Source organism: Schizophyllum commune (genome assembly GCF_000143185.2).
Source record: "Schizophyllum commune H4-8 unplaced genomic scaffold SCHCOscaffold_17, whole genome shotgun sequence".
Classification (NCBI taxonomy): Eukaryota; Fungi; Basidiomycota; class Agaricomycetes; order Agaricales; family Schizophyllaceae; genus Schizophyllum; species Schizophyllum commune.
This window is the reverse complement of record NW_026089554.1, coordinates 270887-296765: the sequence shown is the minus strand read 5'-3', so window position 1 is coordinate 296765 and position 25879 is coordinate 270887. Positions and strand designations below refer to the sequence as shown.

The 25879-nt window shown below is 57.4% G+C and overlaps 14 protein-coding genes across 14 annotated transcripts; 8 read left to right on the top strand and 6 right to left on the bottom strand.

Annotated features, from left to right (window-relative positions):
* Positions 1–646: 646 nt before the first annotated feature.
* Positions 647–2016, top strand: SCHCODRAFT_02645118 (Aldo/keto reductase). Its single transcript, XM_003026574.2, has 6 exons — positions 647–716; positions 766–848; positions 898–967; positions 1021–1440; positions 1495–1710; positions 1766–2016. Exons 1-6 carry the CDS (start codon positions 690–692, stop codon positions 1925–1927), a joined length of 978 nt encoding a protein of 325 aa, XP_003026620.2. The 5' UTR covers positions 647–689; the 3' UTR covers positions 1928–2016.
* On the bottom strand, positions 1932–4598 carry SCHCODRAFT_02645113 (MT-A70-domain-containing protein). The gene is made up of 4 exons (XM_003026454.3): positions 4543–4598; positions 4031–4485; positions 3514–3971; positions 1932–3442 (listed from the first exon to the last, which is right to left on the bottom strand). Exons 2-4 carry the CDS (start codon positions 4441–4443, stop codon positions 2235–2237), a joined length of 2079 nt encoding a protein of 692 aa, XP_003026500.1. The 5' UTR covers positions 4444–4485; positions 4543–4598; the 3' UTR covers positions 1932–2234.
* Positions 4599–5283: 685 nt separating this feature from the next.
* SCHCODRAFT_02521109 (uncharacterized protein) lies at positions 5284–7152 on the top strand (the record flags this gene model as incomplete). The annotated part of the gene is made up of 2 exons (XM_003026573.2): positions 5284–5367; positions 5413–7152. The coding sequence occupies 2 exons, from the start codon at positions 5284–5286 to the stop codon at positions 7150–7152; spliced, it is 1824 nt and encodes a 607-aa protein (XP_003026619.2).
* Positions 7153–7500: 348 nt separating this feature from the next.
* On the bottom strand, positions 7501–7970 carry SCHCODRAFT_02521376 (uncharacterized protein; the record flags this gene model as incomplete). The annotated part of the gene is made up of 3 exons (XM_003026453.2): positions 7501–7682; positions 7768–7832; positions 7885–7970. 3 exons carry the CDS (start codon positions 7968–7970, stop codon positions 7501–7503), a joined length of 333 nt encoding a protein of 110 aa, XP_003026499.1.
* Positions 7971–8008: 38 nt separating this feature from the next.
* Positions 8009–8954, bottom strand: SCHCODRAFT_02131391 (uncharacterized protein). Its single transcript, XM_050341890.1, has 2 exons — positions 8088–8954; positions 8009–8034 (listed from the first exon to the last, which is right to left on the bottom strand). The coding sequence occupies exon 1, from the start codon at positions 8780–8782 to the stop codon at positions 8144–8146; it is 639 nt and encodes a 212-aa protein (XP_050197026.1). The 5' UTR covers positions 8783–8954; the 3' UTR covers positions 8009–8034; positions 8088–8143.
* Positions 8955–9062: 108 nt separating this feature from the next.
* SCHCODRAFT_02645105 (acyl-CoA N-acyltransferase) lies at positions 9063–11101 on the top strand. Its single transcript, XM_050346420.1, has 9 exons — positions 9063–9151; positions 9205–9553; positions 9609–9831; positions 9886–9975; positions 10025–10100; positions 10150–10308; positions 10358–10472; positions 10523–10689; positions 10745–11101. The coding sequence occupies exons 1-9, from the start codon at positions 9076–9078 to the stop codon at positions 11044–11046; spliced, it is 1557 nt and encodes a 518-aa protein (XP_050197025.1). The 5' UTR covers positions 9063–9075; the 3' UTR covers positions 11047–11101.
* A 263-nt stretch (positions 11102–11364) lies between these two features.
* On the top strand, positions 11365–12853 carry SCHCODRAFT_02645102 (uncharacterized protein). The gene is made up of 2 exons (XM_003026571.3): positions 11365–11716; positions 11768–12853. The coding sequence occupies exons 1-2, from the start codon at positions 11638–11640 to the stop codon at positions 12712–12714; spliced, it is 1026 nt and encodes a 341-aa protein (XP_003026617.1). The 5' UTR covers positions 11365–11637; the 3' UTR covers positions 12715–12853.
* Positions 12823–14109, bottom strand: SCHCODRAFT_02673723 (branched-chain amino acid aminotransferase II; the record flags this gene model as incomplete). The annotated part of the gene is made up of 5 exons (XM_003026452.1): positions 12823–13214; positions 13274–13579; positions 13665–13788; positions 13839–13931; positions 13981–14109. The coding sequence occupies 5 exons, from the start codon at positions 14107–14109 to the stop codon at positions 12823–12825; spliced, it is 1044 nt and encodes a 347-aa protein (XP_003026498.1).
* A 2107-nt stretch (positions 14110–16216) lies between these two features.
* On the top strand, positions 16217–16633 carry SCHCODRAFT_02480303 (uncharacterized protein; the record flags this gene model as incomplete). The annotated part of the gene is made up of 1 exon (XM_050342780.1): positions 16217–16633. A coding segment is annotated over one exon (417 nt), but the record flags the coding sequence as incomplete, so codon positions are not given.
* Positions 16634–16864: 231 nt separating this feature from the next.
* SCHCODRAFT_02645097 (uncharacterized protein) lies at positions 16865–17438 on the top strand. Its single transcript, XM_050346419.1, has one exon. The coding sequence runs from the start codon at positions 16907–16909 to the stop codon at positions 17291–17293; it is 387 nt and encodes a 128-aa protein (XP_050197023.1). The 5' UTR covers positions 16865–16906; the 3' UTR covers positions 17294–17438.
* Positions 17439–17531: 93 nt separating this feature from the next.
* On the top strand, positions 17532–19677 carry SCHCODRAFT_02520972 (alpha/beta-hydrolase; the record flags this gene model as incomplete). Its single annotated transcript, XM_003026570.2, has 13 exons — positions 17532–17812; positions 17873–17982; positions 18033–18160; positions 18214–18258; positions 18310–18420; positions 18476–18575; positions 18630–18745; positions 18800–18917; positions 18969–19041; positions 19113–19253; positions 19293–19335; positions 19387–19551; positions 19609–19677. The coding sequence occupies 13 exons, from the start codon at positions 17532–17534 to the stop codon at positions 19675–19677; spliced, it is 1500 nt and encodes a 499-aa protein (XP_003026616.1).
* Positions 19678–20778: 1101 nt separating this feature from the next.
* On the top strand, positions 20779–22111 carry SCHCODRAFT_02673722 (branched-chain amino acid aminotransferase II; the record flags this gene model as incomplete). Its single annotated transcript, XM_003026569.2, has 6 exons — positions 20779–20793; positions 20851–20994; positions 21045–21137; positions 21185–21308; positions 21362–21667; positions 21726–22111. The coding sequence occupies 6 exons, from the start codon at positions 20779–20781 to the stop codon at positions 22109–22111; spliced, it is 1068 nt and encodes a 355-aa protein (XP_003026615.2).
* A 158-nt stretch (positions 22112–22269) lies between these two features.
* SCHCODRAFT_02521311 (peptidase S10, serine carboxypeptidase) lies at positions 22270–24407 on the bottom strand (the record flags this gene model as incomplete). The annotated part of the gene is made up of 12 exons (XM_003026451.1): positions 22270–22338; positions 22390–22554; positions 22624–22846; positions 22922–22994; positions 23045–23162; positions 23225–23340; positions 23388–23487; positions 23540–23650; positions 23702–23746; positions 23791–23966; positions 24019–24128; positions 24190–24407. The coding sequence occupies 12 exons, from the start codon at positions 24405–24407 to the stop codon at positions 22270–22272; spliced, it is 1524 nt and encodes a 507-aa protein (XP_003026497.1).
* Positions 24408–24520: 113 nt separating this feature from the next.
* On the bottom strand, positions 24521–25738 carry SCHCODRAFT_02645089 (60S ribosomal protein L19). Its single transcript, XM_003026450.2, has 6 exons — positions 25716–25738; positions 25647–25662; positions 25232–25583; positions 25033–25177; positions 24716–24983; positions 24521–24666 (listed from the first exon to the last, which is right to left on the bottom strand). Exons 2-5 carry the CDS (start codon positions 25648–25650, stop codon positions 24897–24899), a joined length of 588 nt encoding a protein of 195 aa, XP_003026496.1. The 5' UTR covers positions 25651–25662; positions 25716–25738; the 3' UTR covers positions 24521–24666; positions 24716–24896.
* Between the last annotated feature and the right edge of the window lie 141 nt (positions 25739–25879).

Genomic DNA, 25879 nt, shown 5'->3' with positions numbered 1-25879 from the left:
GGTATAGATGATCGATAGAAGCCTGATGGGCTTCTGTGTCATGTGACCGTGTAAGCTCTGAGCGCTGAGCTTTTGAATTTGCAAATTCTACGGCATACCGCATTCTTACGGCCCGCATCTGCTAGCACCTCCTTGATGATCACTGGGTTTGAGCGCCCATTGTTCATTGCGTTCTTTGCACTCGAATATACTACTGCGAAGAAGGACTCAACTGCGGATATAGCTGTTATCGTGCCACTTTCTGCCTCTCTCTCATGTTGAAGCGCACAGGACATCGAGACGCTTTCGTAAGGGGTAACAAGCAGTGTCGCCTCCCGACTCGGACGTCTGGAGACCTATTGGATGAAGCAGCTGATGAGACAGGAATTCTTCTCAAGATGATCTGCAAGGCGCGAGGTATATAGCTTGCACAACCGACGTATGACATACCCTCCCGATGTCTATTATCGGATTGAGAACCGGGGTGCAAGGAGGTATAAAAGGGGGATCTCTGCGCATCTGAAGCTATCAGCAGCGACTCCCTTTCCTCTAAGCACTCGTCCACTTCTACTCTAACATGTCTGCTCCATCGGCAAAGTACGTGCAGCTCGGCAAGAGCGGCCTCCGTATCTCTGTGCCCATCGTGCGTAATTCCTCTTTGCCGTCGATATCGATGCCTTGCTGACGCGTGTTTCCTTCAGGTCGGGGCGATGGCGTATGGAAATCCGAAGTGGGCGGTAAGTAGACACAGTAGTCCCCATGGCTGTGTTTTGACGTCCCGCGCAGTCTGCGGACGAGTCCACCCAGTGGGTCCTTGGCGAGGAAAAGGCTTTTCCTGTCATGAAGGCTGCCTGGGACCGCGGAATTAAGTGAGTAGACGCAATGTGTACCGCTCTCACACCTGACAGCGATGTACAGCACCTTCGATACCGCCAACATCTACTCGAACGGCGACTCTGAGCGCATTATCGCCAAGTTTATCGAGAAGGTACGTTTTTTGAATTCGGCTTGGACAAGCAGAAGCTCACATGCTTTAACCAGTACCAAATCCCTCGCGAGGAGATCATCATCGCGACCAAGTGCCACAGCCTCGTCGGCAAGGGCCCCGACCACGACGTCTTCACGCCCGCGCTGTACCCCGCCATGCACCAGCGCAAGGAGTATATCAACCAGTCAGGCCTCTCGCGCGCGTCCATCTTCTACAACGTGGAAGAGTCGTTGAAGCGCCTGAACACGCCATACATCGACCTCCTGCAGATTCACCGCTTCGATTCGACGGTCCCGCCCGAGGAGATCATGAAGGCGCTGCACGACCTAGTCGAGTCGGGCAAGGTGCGCTACATCGGCGCGAGCTCGATGCGCACGTGGCAGTTTGCGTTGTTGAACGAGGTCGCGGGGAAGAATGGGTGGACGAAGTTTGTGAGCATGCAGAATGAGTACTCGTTGCTCTATCGGGAAGAAGTGAGTGACTAGGTATCGGTGTGACGGGGTCCGTCGCTGACGGACGCGGCTTAGGAGCGCGAGATGATTGCGTACTGCAAGTACCATGGCATCGGCATCATCCCATGGCAGGCCCTCGGCGGAGGCGCCCTCGCGCGTCCCCCCAACACCGAGACGCCGCGCACGAAGCTCGTCAAAGCCTTTGGTATGGGCAAGGATCACCCGTTGGACGCGGAGATCATCAAGCGGGTCGAGGAGATCGCGAAGAAGCGCGGCTGGGCTATGTCGCAGGTAATCCGACGCATTCCCACTGAGTTCTATCGGACGATGCTGATGGTCGTTTCAGGTCGCCCTCGCCTGGGCACAGCGAACCGTCACCAGCCCGATTGTTGGCTTCAACTCCGTCGAACGTGTCGGTCAGGCGATCGTGGACGGTGAGCTCACGGATGAGGAGGCGAAGTATCTGGAGGAGCCGTATCAGCCGAAGCCCGTTCGCGGTCACGAGTAGACTGCTACATAGACGAGTTCGACATACCGTGTATTATGATGTATCGAGTATCCTCAACGATGTATGACACATATCTACTCGTGCTTGGGACGCCAAAAGGTCGGTCTCACAGGCAACGAACGAGTCAAACGGCTGCAGAGCGAGTAAGAGCAGTGTCACGTCTGAACCAGGAATACAGCACGAGAGCATTGGTATGCAAAACAAAGCTCAGCGAGAAGCAACATGTCCGACAGATTAAGTACATAGATGTCCGACGTCCGACAGGGAAGCAATGCAGACTACAGTACACGTTCAGCAGTAGGCGAAGCTAGAAATTCCCACCGCCACCTCCCCATTGTCCCATATTCTGTCCCATGCCCATACCGCCGCGCATATTCATGTTCATCCCGGGCATGCCTCCCATATTGTTTCCGCCCATCGCACCGGACATGTTCAGTCCCAGTTGGTTCGGCATGCCGCCACCCATACCGGGTATATTGGGCATCCCCGCACCCATGTTATGGGGCATACCGCCACCGACGTTGTGAGGCATACCGCCGTGCATGTTCCCGGGAATTCCGCCTCCCATGGCGTTCGAAGGAATCATGCCTTGACCCATGCCTCCGGAGTTCATGCCCATAACTGCGCCGCCACTCATGCCTCCGCCCATTCCACTCCCACCGCCACCCATCATCATCTCGTCCGAGCCGTCCCAGCTGCCTTCCATGCCCCAACCCGGCTGGCCCTGAAAGCCCTGCTGCGCACCTTGGAAGCCCTGCTGAGGACCTTGGAAGCCCTGGAAGCCGCCCTGCATGTCCATCGGCCCGCCGCCTCCATGCATGCCAGGCATCCCGCCCTGCATACCCATCCCCCCTCCGCCTTGCATCCCTATACCGCCTTGCATTCCCTGGCCCATGCCCGCGTTCTGCATCATTCCCGGCATTCCCATCCCACCCATGCCCATTCCGCCGCCCATCATCCCGCCCCAGAGCATGCTCGGGTCCATGCCCATGCCCATGCCTCCGCCCATCATGGGGTTGTTTGCCATGCCGCCGCCGCCCTGCCCGCCCTTCTGCCCTCCACCGCCGTTGTTAAACCTCGGGGCTATATTCATCATCCCTCCGCTTCCTGGGCCGCGTCCTCCGCCCTGGCTTCCTCCTCCTTGACTGCCCCCACCAGGCTGGTTCCTCACCGGGCTCTTCGGTCGTAGGGCTTCGATCTCCGGCGTACTTGGGATCACCGCGCGCGGGCCCTCCGCCAACGCGCGGATGGCTGCCGTCCACGCCTCGCGGCCCTGCCAGCGCGTTGCTTCGCCACCTGTCTCGCCAGGTACGTGCAGCGCGAGACCTGGCGGGATATGCTTCTCCTGACCGGGAGCGAGGACGGTGACCCAGCCGCGGCGGAGGGACGAGGGCGCGCGACCGAAGATCTCAAGGCGGCGGAGACCGAGGCAGAAGTGCTCGATGAGGGTGTACATCTCTGGTGGCTTGCGGAAGGGGTCTGTAGGGTCGCCTTCCCAGATAATGACGTCGGTGTCTGGAGGGGAGAGCGAGTGAAGTCCGCGTTCGTTCAGTAGAAGAGGTAACAAGAGGGAGAGATAGACATACCATTGTTGCAGTGAACGAACCAATGGTCAGTTGAGCGCCGCACTGTGCCGCGGATGCCGATTAGACAATGTTGCTTCGTCCGCGTGAGGAGAGAAGACGTCGGTCTGTCCGTCCCGGGTCCCTTGTTGCTCGTCTTGTTCGTCTGTACCCATACCACATCCTCGCATCGCCGGTAGCCCCACTTCGCTAAGACCTCTCGCCCGCGCTCGAGGTCCCCGCCCGCGCCTGAGCCGACCCAGAGGAAGACAAAGCTGGGGTCCGCCGCCAAGGAGGGGATCGGCAGCTCTTGCAAGTCGTCCCAGGTGAAGTTGGAGGTGAAGGGCGGGTCGACGAGGATGGAGTCGAACTTGGTTTGTTGAAGTTGTGAGAGGTCCGAGTAGGGGAGGTAGAATGGGGGAAGAGCGTGTGTTGCGACGGATTCCTTCTTGAGGACTAGCAAGCGATGCTGCTTGGGGTATCTGTACGCGTCGCGTTCGATCAAAGCGTGCTCGCGGTTGGAGACGACGAGGGAACGCACTCATCATGCCGCCGTTCGGGATCGGCACCCTGCACCCAGTTCTGCGGCCACTCCCCGCCGTCAACGTATCGCTGCGAGTAGTCGTTGCGGATCGTTTCCTCCTCTGGCACGTAGTTGCGGTATCGCTTCATCCGCGCGCGTTTCGCTGGCGGGAGGTCTTTCCGTGCAGCAACCGGCTCCTCTTGCTGCCATGCTGGAGGTTCTGGTGGTGGTGTCTCCGATGATTCTGGGGTGGGGGAAGGGGTGCGGTGCTCGGGGATGAGGGGGAGCTTGGTGAGCTCCTCAGGTGGTGAGATGAGGGTCTGCAGTTGCTCGCGATGCTGAATCTGCTTGGCGCGGACGCGCGCGAGAAGAACAGAGTGTTGTCCAAGAAGCTCATTCGCACTGCTCATAACTTCCGTCGTGGTGGCCATCTTGACGTGCAATGGAGGTGCGGGGTATGTAACTTCGTACGCCTTATGAGCTACACCTCTGACCCCAAAAGCAATGCAAGAGTGTCACTATCCACCTAGCAGCTTACTGAGCCTCTTCTCTATCCGGAGAGACCCCCAGAGCGTATTGCCGCCGAGATGATGAAGGTATGGATTGAGGAGAACAATGGGCGTCGCGGCATTTGCCGGTTCGCGTCGAGGCAGCGCGTCACATTGTGTCGTCACGCCCGTCCTCCTCGTCCCCAACCGCCATTAGGCCCTCTCCCTTGCGCTACCCCCCGCGTACGACAGTAATGGCGAATTTTGCTGAGCGGCTGCTTAATTCCTCCCTCACTCGCTCGTCTTCCTGCATGATTGAATACTACGACGCCAGACGCTCGAACTCGTTCCTTACTTCGGAATGCGACAACCCGCCTGACGAAAGCGATTGTGATGGCGACGAAGAAGTTGCACGTCTGAGAGGTGCTCCTCGCATTACGATGCCGCCTTTTGACGATATACCGTTCTCGGTGCGAAGACCATTGCGCGACACGCGCATATACTCACGTCCAGCAGCAATCTTTCAGCGGGTTCATAGACGAGGGTCAATCCCTTTTTCTCCTCACAAATCCTGAAGGCGAGAACGCGAGCATGATTATGGATATGACTTTCAACCTTGATGTGCGTTGACCCCTCTTCCTGGTAATCTGGCGCATATAACCCATCATACAGCGCTTCACCAACATCCGAGAAGAATTGGACTCGCAGTGGAGCGACGACGATATCGATGTGAGCCGTGCTGTGTCTTCCGAACTCAGCTCCCTTACAATTATGCAGGAAATCATGGTAATGTCTCCCAAGGACTATTCTGCGCCATCCCTTCCTCCCAAACCTCAAGAACGGGTCGGCACCAGCAAAGGCGTTGCCGTAAGTCAATTTCTGACAAAGCTTCGCTGGATTAACTCCTGCCAGGACACCACTTTCTCCGACTTCGAGCTCCTGCGCGACGGTGTTCTCGATCTCTCCGTCTCCAATTCCAAGGTCAAGCTATGCAAGAGCCGACGTACTGGCGAAGTCTACATGATGAAAAGCCTGCAAGACTGCGATCAAATCGTCTGGTCTGAAGAACCCAACGCTCCGCTCCCTGTTGCCTCGCCCGTTGTCACCTCTTGCCGTCTATCGCGCGTTCCCGACAAGGGCGATGTCTTCCGTTACTCGTCCTTCCCGATCTCGACCGAGCCGCCTCTGCGGCAAATCAGCTATCCCTCCGTTCTTCCGCCAACAATCTGCACTCCTTCGTCCCCACCTACGGATCTCGCCGCTCTCGTTCCGCCTACGGTCTATGTCCCTCCGTCTCCGCCTCGCCCTATCGTCGCACAACGCATTCCTACGCCTTTGCTTTCTGAATCGTCTTTCCCTCCCGTTGTCAAGTCCGCCGACGTGCTCCCGAACCTCTCCAAGTTCAAGTACCCGTCCTGCCCCGTTATTGAAGAAGAGGTGGAAGTGTCGACTCTTGCCCTGGACGAGGCGCCGTCTTTTCCACACACGCCGCCGCGGACTCTCACGCTTTCTTCGATGCTGCAAGATCAGCCCCAGCTCACTGCCGAGGAACGCATGGACCTGTTCTGGGACTCCATCGACCGCGAAGCTGCTGCCGTCCTCGCTGCCTCTCCGGCTTCGCTCCCGCTCAAGTGGCTCAAGCACCGTGCCTCCGTCGACGCGCTTCTCAACAAGGGCAGCTCGGTCCTCTCCTCCGTGCCTATCCGCAAGCTTCGGCCGCAGAAGAGCGCTCCTGGTCTGTCGAGAAATGCGCCCGCCAACGCGAAGAACGCGCCTGCCGCCGATGCGGCAACACACCCTCTCCCCGAAGGCCTCCAGCAGATCGGCAGCGGCATCGGCTTCACGTATCGCGTGCCCGCCGCCGCGGGGTCCAAGAGCTCCGTCTTCACCGTCTCCCGTGGCTCCGTTCTCCGCAAGCTCGGCGGATTGCGCGATTCTGTTCCCCGCCTCAAGGTCAACGGGTCGCGTCTGCGCGTCTATGTTCCTCGCCTGCGGATGGGGAGGAAGAAGTCGAGCTCGGCGCTGTCCAGCACGATGTTTAACAGCGATACGATGTATCCGGACGACCCGTTCATTCGCGAGAGTTCGCTGGATGAGGGCGATGAGCAGGATATCATCGATATCGTGAACGTGTATGGGGAGTCGGAGTGGGCGATGGTGGGGTCGCCAGTCGTTGGGCCCCGGTCGTTGATGGGCTCACCTGCGATAATGGGCGCGGGGTCATCCATGATGAGGATGGACTCTCCGGTGGTGGCCGCGGACGCGTCGTTCGGAGCCAGGTTGTCGCCTGACCCGTTCAGGGCGATGGCTTCGCCGTCGTACGCGTCGGGGACGCCGATGTCATCCTCGATGACGCCGGCTCTATCCTCGATGACGCCGGCGCTGTCCTCGATGACACCCTCGTCGTCCAATGGTCCTCTGATGTCGCCGCTGTCGTCGAGTGGACCTCTCACGCCGCGGACGCCCTTTGGAGATGCGCTTGGGCGGGCCTCGTACGAGGGTATGAAGCAAGGCGTGTACGATGGGCAGAGCCGAGGGGCGTACAATGGACCGCGAAAGGCGAAGAGCATGGACGCCGATGGCCTACGCCTTGTCACGCAGCCGGCGGAGGGCCTGAGGCAAGTCGTGTTCGCTGACGAGCGGTACCAGTAGGCTCGTCTTCTGTTCTTGTATAGCTTCTCGGCGCTGTGGCTGCATTCTCCTTGTTCTTTTTTCTCTGTGTCGCTTGTTTTTCGTCTGTCGCTCGATGGACTGCCCTTACTATGAATGGTTGTATCGTCGGACTCGACGAGGATGGATTACTACTACTGTATATTTGTGGGTCTAAAGCCCTGTAATAATCTAGCTTTGTATGGTAGCGCGATGGAACGCGAATGCTTGTGGCTGATTGACTGTCTTCTGTAAGGCCCTCTCAAAGGGCAATAAATACGGCGAGTGCAACTGGCGCTATCGATACAGGATAAATATCGAACGATGGAAACAACAATCAACACTTCAATTTCAAACGACCACCCCTCCACGCGCATTCATCCCACTCTGCAATCGTACAGCTTTTCCGAACTCGGTCGTCGTGTGGCCGGGTCCGTGAGAAACGAAGGCGTATTGACCGTTCCGTGGTTGAGATTGGCGTCGCGCGCGGACGCACCGGGCGATGGACCAGCCGATGAGAGAGGCGGAGGCGACTGAGTGAAGGAGATGTCAGCGTCGTTTCGCAAACTAGTGACAATAGCGGGAGGTATTGTGAGTGGAGGACGACGAGTCGCTTACCGATGGCGATAACGATGCCAATGATGGCGGGCGTGGAGGGCTTGTGCGTGTCGTAGCAGCCGCCTCTGTCGGGAACGATGACGAACATATAAAGGTACCAGAAACATTCGAACTTACCCACTGCAAATTGTGTCCGCCCGCGCGAGGGGCAGGAAGGTAAAGGCAAAGCAGAATGCTGCGAAGTACGAAAGGTCGAGGATCATGTTGCAGTGGCGGGGGATTGGGAAAGAGAAGCTCCCAACAGCGTAGCGTCGACCATATAAGAGTCTGTAACAGTATATCAAGCTGCGGTGGAGTACATTCATCAAGACGAGCATTGCCTGTGAGCTTGTGATGATGGGTGAGCGTTAGAGGTCCAGTTCCGGGGTAGCCAACTTCAATGGGCGTAGGATCGGATTGGAGCGCGGTTAAAGTCATGGAGGGATATGGGAATGCACAACCCCGCGGTCAGTTGGCTCTGCGCAAGCGGCGTGTTTCGGTCCGCGCCACCTCTATAGGCGAGACAGTGATGCGCCAGTACGAGTGCGCTCAGTAGAGGAGCTAGCGCTGCGATGTTGCCAGGCGCGCTCCAAGGTGACGGCGGGCAGAAGGGCGAGTTATAACGTCGGGAGAGGACGATCCTTGCCACTGATTTTTTTCCCTGGCTCTCCCTTCGCTGAAAATGGCTCATGCCGTTGTACACGCACCTTTCCTCGCTCCTTCCTCTAGTCACATTTGGCTCTTCCTTGTCGCGCTGCTGTGCGATGCGGCTGTCGCGGAGACTTGCACAGGGTAGATTCCTGCATATCGTCGCGGTTGATTTGTGTTGACACGTATACAGAGGAGGCTGTAGCGAGACACACAAGCCACCCGTAGGCATAATCGTCGGTGTCATCGTCGCTGTGGGTGAGTGTCCAGGATTTTCAGCCTCGAACGCACCTTGAACATCGTTGTCAGTCGGCGTCGGCGTTATCCTTGGATTGTTATACGCATGTTGCTGCAGACGGAGGCGCTGAGAGGTGTCGTCGCAGCACATGATTTATCCTGTATTTCAGCGCAAGCGATGCTCTCCCGCCTTCAATCTCGCGAGCATGCCGTTGTGCCACGCCCTCCAAGTAAATTGCTAGAATGCCGCACAGGGATCTTGTAGCTTCATCCTCCCTATTGAGCAGAGATAGTGACTCTAAGAGAGCCCTGGAATATTTGCGAGAGGATGAAGGTCAAGACGGAGGAGCATTGCGCACATTGACATGTCCATATGCCGGCGCGATTTGATTGCAGGCACGCATCAATCAACAAAGCCGCCCATTGTTCTCCTCCTGTTCCCCCATGCCTGTGACCCACGTCGTCGTCCCCTCTGCGTCTGAGAGCAGGCTCTACTATGTTACGAAGAACAACATAGAGCGTAAGCCATTATGGCATGCGCAAACCTTGCTCTTACACGAACTCGAAAGGCAGAACCCGCTCAGGTGCTCAAGAGTCAAGATGGGCGCGCGTACGTGCACTACATTAGGCTCGACAAACGGATGGACGAGTGGGTGCCGGAGGAGAGCTTGAGGCCCATGATGGACAGTCAGGCGAATGGGGACCACCACGAACACGACAGCCACCGGCGCAAGCGGCGGCGCGTATCGCAGGACGGGGATGCTATCATGTCGGAGGCGAGCGTATACGGCGAGGATGGCGCGACCCCAGGCCCTGAGATCATCATGTCCGAGGAGGAGTACGACCTGCAGCACCACAAGCGGATCACGCAGCAGAAGAACTTCGAGTTTGTGTGCTTCAGGCATTGGCGGATACGAACATGGTGCGTAGCCTGCCGGACTGCGCCACTCTACGTACTGACCCTCCCCCCTCGTCAGGTACTTCTCCCCGTACCCTCTCTTCGATGTCGACACGAGCGAGATCCCCATGCCCACATCCTCGCAACCTGTGCACCAACCCTTACGCCAGCATGGTCGATCGTCGGACCTGTTCGCGGGGACGCTTGGGAAATACTTCTCATCGGGCGACACAGAGTGCATCTACGTCTGCGACCTATGCTTCAAATACTTCTCCGAGATGGCGCACCTCGAGGTGCACAAAGTGCGCTTCCCCCGATCACGTCTATCCAGCCCAGCCTGACGGCCATTCGTTTAGAGGAAGTGCACCATGTTCCATCCCCCAGGGCGCCGCGTATACCAGCGGGGCGCACACACGATATGGGAGATTGACGGTGCGAAGGAGAAGGTACGCTTTTATCCAGAAGAACTTTGGCCCTTCCCTCATACTCGCATAGATATACTGCCAGAACCTTGCTCTCTTTGGCAAGCTGTTCATCGACATCAAGACCGTCTTCTTCGACTTGGACAATTGTGAGTCCTGCTTCTCCTTCACTATGGACTGGTGCCAACGCATGTCCAGTCTTCTTCTATGTCACTACAGATGGCGAGACGAAGCAAGATAACCCCGTTGGCTACTTCTCCAAAGAGAAGGTCTCCTACGACGACTACAACCTCGCGTGCATTACGGTCTTCCCGCCGTACCAGCGCAAAGCTTTCGGCATCCTCATGATTGAGTTCAGTGCGTACGCTCTGGTGTTGACATCGCGAAGATGCTCATTCACGACGAGGCTACGAAATATCGCGTCGGGCAGGCAAGGTTGGCTCACCTGAGCGTCCGCTTTCCGACCTCGGCTTGCGAAGTTATCTTGCATACTGGGTCGCCGCTATTGTTAGGCTGCTAAGGTTTGCCTTTGATGATCAACCGGCGAATTGATTCCGACATTCCATTGTAGGCAACTGCTCACAGTCGTACCCCAAAAGCGTGTAACGTACGGCATGACTTTCGAGATCGGCACGCCCGAAGTGGAGATGCGCTCGCCCGCCAGCAGCCGGCCGAAGAAAGCCAAAGGCTGGGCCGGCGAGGTCAGTTCCCCTGTACCGCAGCCCGAGCCCTACATCGGTACGCTCTTCAATATCAGCCCTTCCTTCCTAGTCTTTACGATGCCCCGCCCCAGCAGATCCCATCTTCGCCTGTCGCACGCTGGAGACAACGCCCAACGAAGACGGCAGCGCGCTCACGCACGCCTACGTGCGCTGCACGCTCGAGGACATCGCGCGCGCGACGAATCTGCGCGCCGAGGACGCTGCTTTCGCTCTGCACGAGATGGGGTTATTGGACAGACACGCGACGCTGTCGACGGGGCCGGACGGGGACCAGGACTTCATCGTATTCACGCGCACGATGGTCGAGCGGGTGGTGAAGGAAAGGGACGTGAAGATGGAGCCGTGTATGAAGAGGGAGCATGTGATGTTGTAGGTAGGGCGTTCTGGCGGGGTATGACTTTCGACAACGACGGCTGCTTGTGATCAGACGGGTGCCATGACCTTCCAGCTTCAGCTTTCCAGCAGTTGCGTCGAATGAGCAAGTGCGCCAATTAGGTGGGTCACTTACTAGAGCACTGGCGTCTCATTTTGCAAGTCTTACCGAGCAGGATCGACCACGTTGCCGGCCCGGTGAACCGTCCAGGCTGGGCTCAGTCAGTGATTGATGCTCCCGGCGAAGTATAGCCACGGCCAGGGACGGGTGAGGTAAGCTATGGTGGGCACCCTTACGACCGGATTACTTGATGTTTCAGCATGTTTGCTCACCCGCGCAACTACCTAGGTAGCTGGTAGATCCTCCCTCAGTGCCACGGGAGGGAACCGCAAGGCGCGTTTCAGTCATTCGATGTCGACAGTCCCTGTTGCGATCTTCAAGTTCGAAGACTAGCGGACAATGATGACCAACTTTGCAGGGGTCTTCGGCGTCCTCGCGAGCATATAAAGCAACCGGTTGTCGAGTGGAAAAGCCAGCTACTCCAACCCATCCTCTTCAGCCACTCCCCGGAAAGCCTTCGCTCAGAAGACAATGTTCGCCTCGTTCGCTCTTACGGCCCTTGTCAGCCTTGCACTGAGCATGGTTCATGCATCGCCTTATGGCAATCCCGGTCAGTAGTGGCGAATGCTTTCAACCGAAAGTCAATTAACAATATCATCAGTGCCTTCCCCGAACGTCCAGGAGATCTACGCCTTCCCTGTGAACACCTCCGTGGAGAACCTGGCTGTCCGGTCCAACGGGAACGTACTCGCCAGCGTCGACTCTGCCCCCGAGCTTTACCAGATCTCCCCGTACGCTGTCGATCCGAAGCCCGCGCTCGTGCACTCCTTCGACGGCTATGGGAGCCTCCTCGGCATCGTCGAGCTCGCGCAGGACCAGTTCTACGTCGCCGCGGGCAACTTCTCCGTCTTCAGCCTCGAGTCCGTGCCCGGCACGTGGTCCATCTTCCACGTCGACCTCTCCTCGTTCGAGGCGCAGCCCGACGGCTCCATCGCGTCGCCCGCCGCCATCGAGAAGGTCACGGACATCCCAGAGGGCGAGCTGCTTAACGGGCTCGGCGTCTTCTCCGCCGAGGAGGGCCTGGTGTACGTCGCGGACTCGGGCTCGGGCATCATCTACCTCGTCGACGTCGCGTCGGGCGACTACTGGCCGGCCATTCAGGATCCGCTCTCCATTAAGGGCGAGCCCATCCCGGACTACCCCGCCGCGAACGGCGTGCACTACGACGCGGACTCGCAGTCTGTGTACTTCACGAACGTCGCGCAGGAGCTCTTCGCTCGCGTCCCGGTCGCGGCGAATGGGAGCCAGGCGGGGCCGGCGGAGGTCGTGGCGCAGGGCGAGCTGTACGACGATTTCTTGTTGGACGGCGCGGGGAGCGCGATCGTTGCGGTGTTCGGGAGCAATGATGTGATTCGGGTGGATCTGGCGAGCGGGAACAGCACGGTCATTGCGGGCAGCCAGAATGCCACGGAGCTCCAGGCGGCGACGGCGGTGGCGAAGGGCCGCACCCCGGTCGACAGCAACAGCCTGTACGTCTCGCGTAACGGCGGCATCGGGCAGCCCACTGTGGTGGGCGGCGGCATCGTAAAGATCAACCGTGCCTTCTAGACACATACCTTCGCCACAATGTTCCTTCCGCCCCTCGTAGAGTTGATATTCTGTTACATTCGCGAACGTACATACAATATCTTTTCATCTAATGTCTAACTATGTCATTCACTCAATGCATGGCACGCTCCAGTCCTCCCACTCGAAGCGACCCTCTTGGATGGCCACGAGCCTCTCCCAAAGACCCTTCGCCACCGGTCCGTACCCCTCAATGTACTTCGGGAGCTCAATGTCTTCCTCCTTGTACCCAATACGGCCAATCGGTACGACCACGACAGCCGTACCGCATGCGAAGACCTCGAGCAGCTTGCCCGACGTATTCAGCTCTCTCAGCTCAGGGAGCGTGATGAGGCGCTGGCGCGTGTGGATCTTCGTCGAGGGCGAGATGCCTGGGAGCTCCGTCCTACCCGCAGTGTGCGCGTCCGCCAGCTCGAGGATCGATTGGCGAGTGATCCCGGGAAGGATAGTTCCGTCGAGCTCGGGCGTGATAAGGTCGACATCTAACGAAACTCGTCAGCCCAACCGCCTCGACCTCGCCTCCCCGATAACAAGTACTCACCCCCATCCTCCCTCCGCACCACCGCGAAGAAGTTCATGATCCCCGCCTCGCAGATCTGCTGGTTCTCGCCGATGAGCCACAGATTCTGGTTGTACCCCCTTCTTATCGCGTCCTTCTGCGACTCGAAGGCGGGCGCGTAGTTGCCGCCCATCTTGTACGCCCCCGTCCCGCCTGGCCACGCGCGCACGCGGTCCTCCACGGCGAGGAGGGCGAGGGGCTGGCTTGTCCCCGGAACGAAGTGGGGGCCGGCGGGGACGCAGACGGCGAAGAACAGGCCGTAGTCGTCGGTGGGCATGACCCCGACGGCTGGGTGAGAGGGTCAGCGTTTGAAGCAGTCGTGGGAGTGGCGAAGCGGCAACAGGGGGTGCGACGACGATAGGAAGGTACTTACATGGCCGCGTCCCGATGATGGTGGGCCGAATGTAAAGGCCGTGATACGGCTTGTCGGGGATCCAGCGCGCCTCTTGTGCGACAAGGCGCTTGATGAGTTCGAGGGCGGCTTCAGGGTCAAAGGCCTACTAAAAGTCAGGGAAAACGGGACTCAGAGGGCGACGCTATTGCATACCGGCAGTGTCGACCGCACGGCCGAGCGAAGCAGGCGGGCCATGTTCAGCTGAGGTCTGAACAAACGCGGCTTGCCATCTGGGCCGAGGTATGCCTATGCGACTATGAGTATCTTCACTTTGATGACAATTGCCACAAATCACCTTCATACCCTCGAATACACAGGGGCAATAGTGGAAGCAGCTCGAGGTCGGGTCTAGCGAGAGAGGACCGAAAGGTTTGATCTGCGGCGCATTCCAACCATGGATTGGGTCATGGTCAACGACCAGCATGTGGTCAGTAGGCGTCTACACGGATGTTTGCTTGAGTTAGGGGTTCGAGGTCAATCACTATGAATATAGACTTTACCTTTCCGAAGATAATCTCCTCGGGCAGAGGCTTCAGCTCTTTTGCATGAGTGATGGTGAGCTTTTTGGCCTGATAATGAGGTGAGTGAGTAAATCATCAAGGTCCGGAAAGTTTTCATCCATTCACATCGAGGTCGGCGAGCGCGTTCAGATGGCCATTTTGAGCCGCGGTAGGAGCGGTCGAGCTGGTAGTGTTACCACCCATGTCTATGAAGCGAGATCACAGAAGGGTAAGACGATGGGGAAGAAAGGAAGAAAGCAGAACCGGTTTGCCAATTTATAACATGGTGGTGACGCTGACTCGACCCGACACGCGTCGATCTCCATGTCGAGTCAATGTCGTCGAGTACCCTTCGGCAAGAGGTAGAGCGACGACTTGCGACCTCACTTGACCACGGATTCCACTCCCCTCTCGGAGTTCAGGATAGTCCATTACAGTAGCAATCGTAATGAGTTGGTGGCCACGCTCCTGCGTACGTCTTTGCAACGACGGCTGCCAGACGCATGCAGGGCGGGGAACCCTCTCAATCCAATGAGCGCGAGCATTCGCCAAGCTCAAGTTGGAGTTCTCAGTTGCACATGCGAACCTCAAGACTCGCGCGCGACACCCCCTGAAAAGGGCGTTTGCAGTCACTGGCCGCCGTGACCAGAATGTGCATTTGAGGAACATACTGCTTCCTATCCTGTATCATCTGAGAAAGACAGTGTACACCCAAAAGTCGTTCAAAGCAGTTTGCGCTATTTGTGTGCGAGGATTGAAGTTCCCGCTACCATTTATGGTAGTGGGTCTTAGGGACGAAGCGCGAAATCGCAAATGGCCCATTCTGCAAAGTCATCACGTGCTCGCACGTGCTCAAGTCCAGACGTGGCTGTCCCTGACTCCGAAATATTGCTCCTTGTTCGTCTCCCACTCTCCTTGTGGCCATTTACGATGGCAACGCACATTGCCCACTCAGCGGTGCCCTTACCCTGACCAGTGTCTCAGACGATGACTGCAATATCGCACCCTCCCACGCCCGTCTTCTCAATCGCCACCGTCTTACGAGAGGGAACGATTAGTGAGCAGACATACTCAGAGGGCGGGTGCACGAATACGTGCGCGTGGGGTGCGAGAGCGGGAAGTGGACGAGAGGGTTGGGAGGGGGCATATTATCAACGACGCTGGGAAGGCGCGCTCGGGCGGCGGGTGGCAGTGCGAGTGTGCGATGGGCAGGGTCGCTGGATGCGCCCCACTGAGTACGGGCTCCATCATCACCGGGCGCTACGAGAGAGCTTGAGGGGCAAAATTCATTCACTGTGAAGCCGCTCAAGATCGAACCCAACTGGTGTGGTGTGAATTAGATGGTGTGGTAGCGGGCCCTGCCGTGAAACGGCCCTTCAGAGTTATTGAACAATGAACATGCGCAAGGTGACATCCAATCCGGTCTCGCAATGCGCATCATTACCGTGGGAAAGCGCCACATATAGCTGGATTTGAAACCCTTTCGCCGGTCACGCGGACAGCACCTGGTTAGCACGCTCACCTGCAGTTTTCACTCTTGCCCCACAAACCGATACGATGTTCAATAAAAGAGATCTAATCTGACTGAAATCATGCTCTCGAGGCTGAACTTCCCCATAGTGCTTACGGTCACTGCGGGCTAGGTGGACACTCGAAGGTTGCGATGTATAGCGGCGAAACGATCCGACGTCCTCGGCCAGAGGCATCAAGTGTATCTAAATTGAGGGTTGTACTATACACTGTTGCACCTTTGTCAGCTCATGTCATTGTTGGGATTGGTGTGCTTGGACCGGCCCAATGGGGAAGTCCGCCAAATTAGGTAGTCATTGTTCCTATTGTACTCTTTGTCTCGAACCATCATCTTCGTGTTTGTGTTTGTGTCTGCCGCCGCCTTTTGCTCTCAACAGGTTATGAGCCCCGCGCTCTAGCTTACTCTACACCTCCGAAACAGTCTCTCTGCTTGCTTAAACCCTCATAAAACCTTCACAAAAATTTCCTGTTATCTGATCACCCTCTCTCGGCTCATCCACCATGTCTGTCATCTCTCCTGCCCTCATTAGAGGTCTGGACAATGTTCCCAAGCTCATGGGACAGGCCGATTGGCATGCCTTCAAGGAGCAGCTGGCCCGCTTCTTCCGCGCTATCCAGGCTGGGTATATCACCAAGGACCCTGCTGCTGCAGTGCCTGAGGCCAAGAAGCCCCTCGATGCGGAGCTCGAGTGGCTGCTCTTTAGCAAGCTTGGCCCAGACCCCATGGCTCTGGTCAAGGAAGCTGAAGGGGGCAAGGCGCTCTGGAAGGTGCTGAAGGAGAAGTACGAGAAGGCCACACCCTGGAAGCGCATGCATGCTCGCAAGGCATTCCAGCAGTGTCGCCATGACCCCTCGCACCCCATCGAGACGCACATCGCCAACGTCAAGGCGCAGAAGGCCATCCTCACTGGCCTAGGCATCACCGTCTCTGATAACGAGGTCATGGACGTCATCCTCATCAATCTGGATGACTCTTTCGACCAGATACGTATCAACATCCTCTCCCAATCCTCCCTCACTCTCGACGTCGCGATCAGCATGCTCACCTCGAACTCTGGTGCGGCGTTCAACGTCAAGCAGGAGGAGTTCACTCCCTCGCTCCTTGCTGTCAACGCCGCTCGTGCTGGCCGTAGCCGCCAGGAGCAGGAGAGTCTGTCGGACGGGCGCCAGAATGACCCCACTACATTCTGGATGGACGACAAGGGATACCGCTGGTGCAACGTCAACAGCAGGGACTGTCACCGTTGCGGGCGCTCCGGCCATATCGCCGCCTTCTGCATGTTCGCCATGCCTGAGGCGATCAAGCAGAAGATCATGGACAAGGTGCACTTCAATGCGAACATGGCTGCCTCTATGGCGGAGCTCGACGCGGAGGCCGAGCAGGGGTACCAGATGGAGCAGGCTTATGGCACGTATATTGTTCCTGCCCGTCGGTCGTCCCCCTCTCCTCCTCCTTCTCCGCGTCCTGCTTCCCCCGCCCACTTGTCCTCGGCCACCACCCCCGTTCACCAGGGTCGTCCCCCTCGCTCGTCGAAGAACAAGCAGAGGAGTGCGCCAAAGATAATGCTCTTCACGTGATGGATATAGGAGGATGCGAATTTGGTGGGAGTTGCAGGATCCGGTGGGAGCTTGGTTAGGTGGGAGTTCTCTTGCGGTCCGGCGCACAGGTGGGAGTGTTGGGATTGGTGTGCTTGGACCGGCCCAATGGGGAAGTCCGCCAAATTAGGTAGTCATTGTTCCTATTGTACTCTTTGTCTCGAACCATCATCTTCGTGTTTGTGTTTGTGTCTGCCGCCGCCTCTTGCTCTCAACAGTCATGCTCACTCAATCCTATGGCGACATGTACTTGCGCTTTAAGCGGGTCTTGGAACCTGCTACGATGATCCTCGCCGCTTGGACCATCTGCGCCTGTGCGCTGTCGGCCTTCGCTAAGGCGCAGACCCTCTTTCAGCAGGAACCTTACGACGCAGGCTTATTCACGCCTTTCGAGAGCCTATCGGCATTGCCCGAGACCGAGTTCACGTCCCTCTCTCACCCTTTCTTCCCGGAATACAGCGTGCGGTTGAAGAAGTCGAAGTTCTGCGATGGGTCGGTCAAGTGAGTACATCATTCTGTGAGGCTCAATATCGTGACTTGTACTGACTGACAAGGGCGTAGCTCGTACACTGGATATCTGGACATTTCCGAAACCAGGCACCTGTTCTTTTACTTCTTTGAGAGCCGTAACGATCCGGCGAAGGACGATGTCATCTTTTGGACGAACGGAGGTTTGCTAGTCTGACGGTGCCTCTCAGCGGATAGTTTAACGTGAACGCAGGCCCTGGCTGCTCCTCTGCCGTCGGCCTATTCATGGAGCTTGGTCCCTGCCGTATCTCGGACGAGCATGGCCCCAGATACCACCCCGTATCATGGAATAACAATGCGAACCTCTTCTTCATCGACCAGGTTTGTGCTTGCTGCTCGTTTCCTCTGCCTGTTTCTGACTCCGTTACGTCCAGCCTGTCGGCGTTGGCTACTCGTACGCAGACTACGGCGAGCATGTCGTACGTCTCTCCAATGGGCAGCGATATTTTCAACTTCTCAAGACCACGCAGTACACCACCGAAGACGGCGCCAAGGACATCGCTGCTTTCGTCGCCATATTCTTCGAGCACTTCACCCAGTTTAAGGGCCGGCCGTTCCATATGGCTGGCGAGTCGTATGCTGTAAGTCCTACGCTCCCTTTTGTCATGCGCAATAACGTCTCCTTGTTCCGCATAGGGTCGCTACCTCCCTCTTTACGCCTCCGCTGTATACGACCAGAATGTCGCCCTGGTCAAGGCAGGCTTGACCCCTGTGAACCTGTCTTCCGTACTCATTGGTGCGATTCATCTCTTGCAAGAGCATCACCTGACGCATCTCAACACCCACACAGGGAACGGCGTCTCCGATCCCTTCACCATCTTCCTCTCCCGCTATGACATGCAATGCACGAACGCGTCTCTCCCGCCCGTCGTTGACATCGCGACTTGCGTGCAGATGAAGAGCATGGTGAGTTGTTGCGACAGTTTCATACCCTCTTGGCGTCACTGATATCGTACGCAGACCAAGCGGTGCGAGAAGTGGTTCCGGGAGGCGTGTATCGACCAGTACGATGCGATGAATTGTAGGGCTGCCACCTCCGTCTGCTTAGACGCAATCGAGAAGCCATTCTATGATACTGGTATGTCTTTCACTGGGGTTGCGTTTTCACTCTGACGCTATCGTACCCTAGGCATGAACCCGTACGATATCAGCCAACCCTGTAATGGCACCGTTGAGACGACGCTGTGCTACCCAGTTACCAAGTATGGTGGACCTTCCTCCTCTGCACTCTGCCCTCTCGCCTCACCTTCAACCCCCTTAATGCGCCCTTCAGACATATAAGCAACTACCTTTCTCGAACTGAAGTCCGCGAGAAACTCGGCGTCGATCCCGCCGTGCCAGCGAACTTCTCCTCCTGCAGCGCCGACGTCAGCACGAGCTTCGACCTGTCGCAGGACGCGCTCCACGTAGCGACGTGAGACCACGTCGGCGCGTTGCTCGAGCGCGGCGTTAGGGTGCTGATCTACGTCGGCGACTATGATTGGAGGTGCAGCTGGGTACGCAAGATGTGCTGAGTAAAGAAGGGCAGTGGGCTCAAGTGTGTCTAGATTGGCAACGAGCGCTTCACGCTCGCGCTGGAGTGGTCCGGGCAGGCCGACTTCGCCAGCCATGAGCTGCGGAATTGGTACGTGGACGGCGTCTCGGCGGGAAAGACGCGCAGCACCAGCGACGGGCAGTTCAACTTTGCGACGGTGCACGCAGCGGGGCATATGGTACGTGAACTTCGGACCTACCGGTATGGGGAAAACACTTGTTGAGGGTTTCGCTAGGTTCCGTATGACAAGCCAAAGGAGTCGCTGGAGCTGCTCAGGAGGTGGCTGAACGGAGAAGCGCTCTGAAGGATCAGGGCATTGGCGCGCAGTCTAGGAGCGTCCCTGAAGGTCAGAAATGTAATGAGTGGACGTACACGTTTTCGCGTACGTTTTGGTATAGGCGATAACCATGGCCGGTAGGCGCATGTTGGACAAGGAACGTTCTCGAACCTATGCCCATGGGCGTGCCCGTACAATGCGTTCGCGACCCTCAGCGTTACTCAAGACCGCTCGAGCGCGAAGGCGCTTTGGGGTGCAGTCCCATGAATGACGTAGGTCCTTTGTCTGCGGTATCATCTTACTCGCTACTTTCTGAAGGAGTCGTGAGCGTCATCGTCATCCGAGGTGGTTTGTGCTGTGTCTGCGTGCGGAATCGAAGTCGAACATTGGTAGCGGCGCGGAGCGTGGGAGTATCGGCCGATCACGTGCCGCCGCCACCTCAGTCCAGATTTGGGCATACCGCCGAGGATTGCGCCATCGTCGCGCCATCGAGTTGGCATGATCACGCCTCCGGGGGACCTACAAAGTTCATGTTCAACTTGTCCATCGTCCTCCAGGACCTTTTATCGTCCGGGAAAAGCGCTGACGTCGCCCCACGCCATCTGACTCGACGCAGAGGACCTCCGCAGACAACGCATGTTCTCTATACCCCGCTCCTGCCCCCAGTACGTGCCGAAATGGCCAGATACGCTGAAAAAAGGCCGCGCGCAGTCCAGTCCAATCTTCCAGTTCTCAAAGGACTCAATCGAGAAGGAAAGAGTGCTTTGCGTACCGATCAACACGCGGAAGTCCAGTCCGAGTCACGCCGTGCATGTCAAATTTTTCCTCCGTATAAATACGGGGAGGGATTGGGCGGAAGGTCAAGCCGCCCTTGCCCTCTTCTCCCACTCGCATTCGCACCTCCCCCTCGTACCACCCTACGCATAGCGCTATGGCTATCACTGTCGAGCCCACGACCGCTGATGTCGGTGCACGCTCCGAGCCTGCGAAGGCGTCGCAGCCGTCGCCGTTGAACGTGGGTATCACCATCATGGTCCTTATCGCCGTCACTGACCCGCCCCCCAGCCGGACAAGCTTCGCGTATCTCTATCTTCAGAGCTTAAGCCTATTCCTACTCGCGCGGAAGACATGGTCTGGGGCAAGGTACGTCCATATGACCCTCCTCGACGTTACATCCTTTGTTCACCCTAGCCTTGACAGAGCGTCACCGACCATATGCTCGTTATTGAGCATGACCCCGTCAATGGCTGGAAGGATCCCGAGATCAGGCCGTATGGTCCTTTGTCCCTCGACCCTTCGTCGTCGTGCTTCCACTATTGTCCTTGTGTCTTCGAAGGCATGAAGGTATGTTTCATTGTTATGTTGTGTGTACCCTGGCTTACCTTGTCACGTAGGCATACCTTGGCCCCGATGGCGAGCCTCGTCTCTTCCGTCCGGAGCTCAACCTCGCACGGCTCCTCCGCTCTGCAAAGAGGGCAACCCTACCCGTACGTATCGTTGCTGGGTAGCACACGCTATACTCACCCCATGATAGGAGTTCGACCCCGATGCCCTTCTCACCCTCCTCAAGCGCCTCATCGCTGTCGAGGCACGCTGGATCCCCGGCAAGCCCTGCTTCAGCCTCTACATTCGCCCCACCATCATCGGTACCCGTCCATGTACGTCTCCGCCACCTCTCCATGACCCATTGACTTACCCCCAACTCACTCAGCCATCGGCGTCGCCCCCACCGACGACTACGGTATGATCTACATCATCCTCAACCCCAGCGCGCCCTTTTTCCTCCCCGGCGTTGGCAAGCCGCTCTCCTTCCTCGCTGTCGAAGACCGCGTGCGCGCGTGGCCCGGCGGGACGGGCGCGTACAAGATGGGCGGCAACTACGCGCCCGCGTTCGAGTCGCAGAAGGCGGCGAACGCGCGCGGGTACGACCAGAACCTGTGGCTCATCGGCGAGAACCGCCAGATCTGCGAGGCGGGGCTGATGAACTTCATGGTCGTGCGGAAGAGGGAGGATGGGGGTGCGTGCACATTGTTTACCTTGTTCTGTTGTTCATCGAGCTGATGATCCCTTCGCAGACGTCGACCTGATGACGCCCGAGCTCGACGGCACCATCCTGCCCGGCGTCACCCGCCAGTCCATCCTCGAGCTCGCCGACGCGCACACGCAGGGACGCACCACGCTCCCCGGCCTCTCCCCCACGCTCAAGATCCACACGCACGAGTGCCTCATCACCATGCCCGAGGTGCGCCAGTGGAACGCGGATGGCTCCCTGCTTGAGGTCCTCGCCTGCGGCACGGCGTCTATCGTCGTGCCCCTCGCCCGGATTGGGTTCGAGGGCGAGGATGTGGTCTTCAAGAAGTACGAGGACGGGTATGGGCCGGTGGGCAAGGCGTTGTGGCAACGACTCGTCGACATTCAGGAGGGGCGGTTTGAGTGGGAGGGGTGGAGTGTGCCGTGTTAGGTGGTGATGCTGTCTGATCTCTTCTTTTGTCTGGACTCGATCTTGCTCTGTATTATCTCTTCGTTTCTTCCTCTTATGCTGTATGTATCACAATCTCAATGCACATACTATCATCAAACCAAGAACTGGAAGATAGAAAGACCTTGACATAGGAGCGTTCAAAGCGACTGTCCCTTGAGCCATCTGTTAAGCAGTTCAAGCGACTCCTTCGGCTTGTCGTACGGGACCTAGACAAGACCTTCAGTAAACGCTCCTTTTGTGCACTCGAGAGTACATACCATATGTCCCGCCGCATGCACAGTAGCGAAGGTAAACAGACCATCGCTGGTGCTGCGCGTCTTGCCCGCCGACGCTCCACCAACGTACCAGTCTCGCAGCTCGTGGCTAGCGAAGTCGGCCTGCCCGGACCACTTCAGCGCTAGCGTGAAGCGCTCGTTGCCGACCTGGTGAGGCGTTAGCATTCTCTTGTACATCTCCCCCACTTCAGGTACGACAACGATTGGCCAACGCACCCAGTTACAAATCCAATCATAGTCGCCAACATATATCAGCACCCGAACGCCACGCTCGAGCAGGGCGCCCACGTAGTCCCTCGTCGTCACATGGTACCCGTCCTGCGCGAGCTCGAAGCCCTGGCTGACGTCCGTGTTGCAGGAGGAGAAGTTCGCGGGCACGGCGGGGTCGACGCCGAGCTGCTCGCGGATCTCGGGCTGGGAGAGGTAGTTGCTGATGTGACTGTGCAGAGCATTGACAGTCAGTCATGAGTCCGGGTAGTGGGTGGGGAGGATAGAGGGAAAGGATAGAACATACACAGTGATCGGGTAGCAAAGCGTAGTTTCGACAGTACCGTTACAGGGCTGGCTGATGTCGTAGGGGTTCATGCCTGCAGAAGTTTCAGCATGAGATACGGCGACAGGAAAGGACGAGACGTACCAGTCGCATAGAACGGCTTCTCAAGCTCGCCTTGACAGACGGACGCAGCAGCGCCACAGTTGATGGCGTCGTACTGGTCGATGCAAGCCTCCTGGAACCACTGAGTGCAGCGCTTGACCTTGATAAGTACAAGGTCAGCGATGCCGGTAGGTGACGTGCGTATCGTTCGGTATAGCTCACCATGGTCTTCTGGTGCACGCATGTCGCGATATCGACGACGGGCGGGACAGACGCGTTCGTGCACTGCATGTCGTAGTAGGACAGGAACACGCGGAAGGGGTCCGAGATACCGTTCCCTGGATGTTTTTACTCGCAAGTAAGGCTTGGAAAGTAAGAAGCGCACCTATGAGCACAGAGGACAGGTTCACTGGGGTCATCCCCGCCTTAACCAAAGCGGCATTCTGGTCGTACACCGCTGATGCATACAGAGGAAGGTAGCGACCCTATGCAGGACAGTATCAGACCGCTACACACCCAGAGATAGGACGTGCTTACACCATACGACTCGCCAGCCATATGAAAAGGCCGTCCCTTGAACTGACTGAAGTGCTCAAAAAATATAGCAACGAAAGCAGCGATATCTTTGGCGCCTTCCTCAGTGGTGTACTGTCACCATTATCACGTCTCGCAACCCCATTGCTGACAGAGAGGACGTACAACATGTTCACCGTAGTCGGCGTACGAGTAACCAACACCGACTGGCTGTAAGGGATAAGATCAGAATGATGCTAACGACGAGCACGAACCTGGTCGATGAAGAAGAGGTTGGCATTGCTATTCCACGACTCGGAGTGATACTTGGCACCACTCTCGTCCAGAACGCGGCAGGGGCCTGAGCTGTGTTGGTCTTTCTCAAGATCCTGCGTCCGAGAGTACGTACCGAGCTCCATGAACAGGCCGATAGATGAAGAGCAGCCAGGACCTGGAAAACGTATCACTTACGACGAGCGAGTGTTAAGATGAGACGAACAAACCTCCATTGGTCCAGAGAATCACATCGTCCTTCGCAGGGTCGTTGCGGCTCTCGAAGAAGTAGAAGAACAGGTGCCTCGTCTCGGAGATGTCTAGATACCCTGTGTACGAGCTACGCGTCGTTGTTGGTATGCCCAGGTCATTCGGGTCAGTCTCGTTATCTGTGCACTCACTTGACCATCCCGTCGCAGAACTTCGTCTTCTTCACTCGCACGCCGTAATTGGGGAAGAACGGGTGAGAAAGGGACGTGAACTCATTTTCGGACAATGCCGAGAGGCTCTCGAAGGGCGTGAACAGGCCTGCATCGTAGGGCTCCTGCTGGAGGAGGACCTGCGCGCTCGCAAAGGTCGACAACACGGAAGCGCCGAGCAGCCATGAAGCAAGGAACATGGCGGCAAGTTGCAACCCACAAACTGAAAGGGTTGCGGCCAAAAGATACGAGATATAGCCAGCGTACCGCATGGCACCGGCCCGCCTGAGTCAGTACGATGTCGGAAGATACGGCCAGAAGTGGGAAAAGTCAAGGCTTAGGACTGCGCCGCGGTTGGGCATACAATGACGGTAATCTGGCCTGCTGGAATACACGACTATGGTAGTGTCCTGGTTGGGCTTCGCTGCAATGGGGGAGCCCTGATTTGAACAGTTCGCGCTTGGCCGATGATTAGGCACAGCCATTTTTTGAATGCACGGTTGCTCACGCTAGTTTCGGGGCATGATGCGAAAGAGCTTGAAATACAACAACGATTGAGGCGGCATAAGGGGGCGTGCATAGCATTCTGCAGTAGGGACATATGCATACGTGGGACCAGCGATGAGACAGCGCGGAGGGAGAGGATGAGGGTGGCGTGGTAGTACAGAGTAATGGTAGCGAGTCTCCCTTTACTCCTTGACAGGTGCCTCGTGCTCGACGGCGAGGATCGCTTGCCGCTTCTCGAGCACACGCGCAGCGCGACGCTCCCGGACAGCCTAAAGCGAAATGAGTGAACAGAAGCGGAAAGGGGGCAGGCGCACGCACCTTGTTCTTGACACGGCGGGCCTCCATCTGGTCGGAGAGGATCTTGGTGCGAGTCTTCTCAGCCTTCGCCTTGTGAATGTACTCCATCAGGACACGCTTGTTCTTGAAGACGTTACCCTTGGACTTCTGGTAGAGCTGGTGGTAGCTGCGGGACGCCGTATCAATGAATGGGGATCGGAGAGCGGATCGGGTAACGCACAGATGCTTGTCGATCTTGCCAGCCTCCCGGTACTTCCGCAACAGACGACGAAGCACGCGCTGCCTCCGCATCCACTGGACCTTCGTCGGCATACGGGCCTCGGCCGTACCCTTGCGCTTACCAGGGCCGGTGTGGCGGCCCTTGCGCTTCGCGGCGTGGAGATCGCGCGTGCGGGAGCGGGAGTGGATGCGGGTGGGCTCGCGGATGATGTGCTCATCCTTGAAGAGCTTCTTGATATGTGCGCGCGAGTTGGCGTTGCCGATCTCCGCCTGCTCAGCGGGGTTGAGCCAGATCTTGCGCTTGCCGACGCCAGCGACGGACGCGGCGAGGCGCTTTTGGGAGCGGAGGTTGACTATTATTCATCGTAAAAGATCAGTTCTTGCTCCTTTCAAGCGGAATTTTGGCAGGGACTGACCCATGGCGGAGATGGCCTGACGATTGTCGTGAGCAGAACGTTCGATCGGACAGAGGGGCAGCAACTCACCTTGTCTTGAGGATGCCGTGAGCGCGCTGTTCTAAACGATGAGCACAATTTGGCGCTATTCGGACTTTGCCGGGTCTGTACAGTTTGTGACTCACGTGACCAGCCACTAAGTTCAACCATGCGATTTCCTTATCGAGCATCACTACATCCCTTTGGGTTCTGCA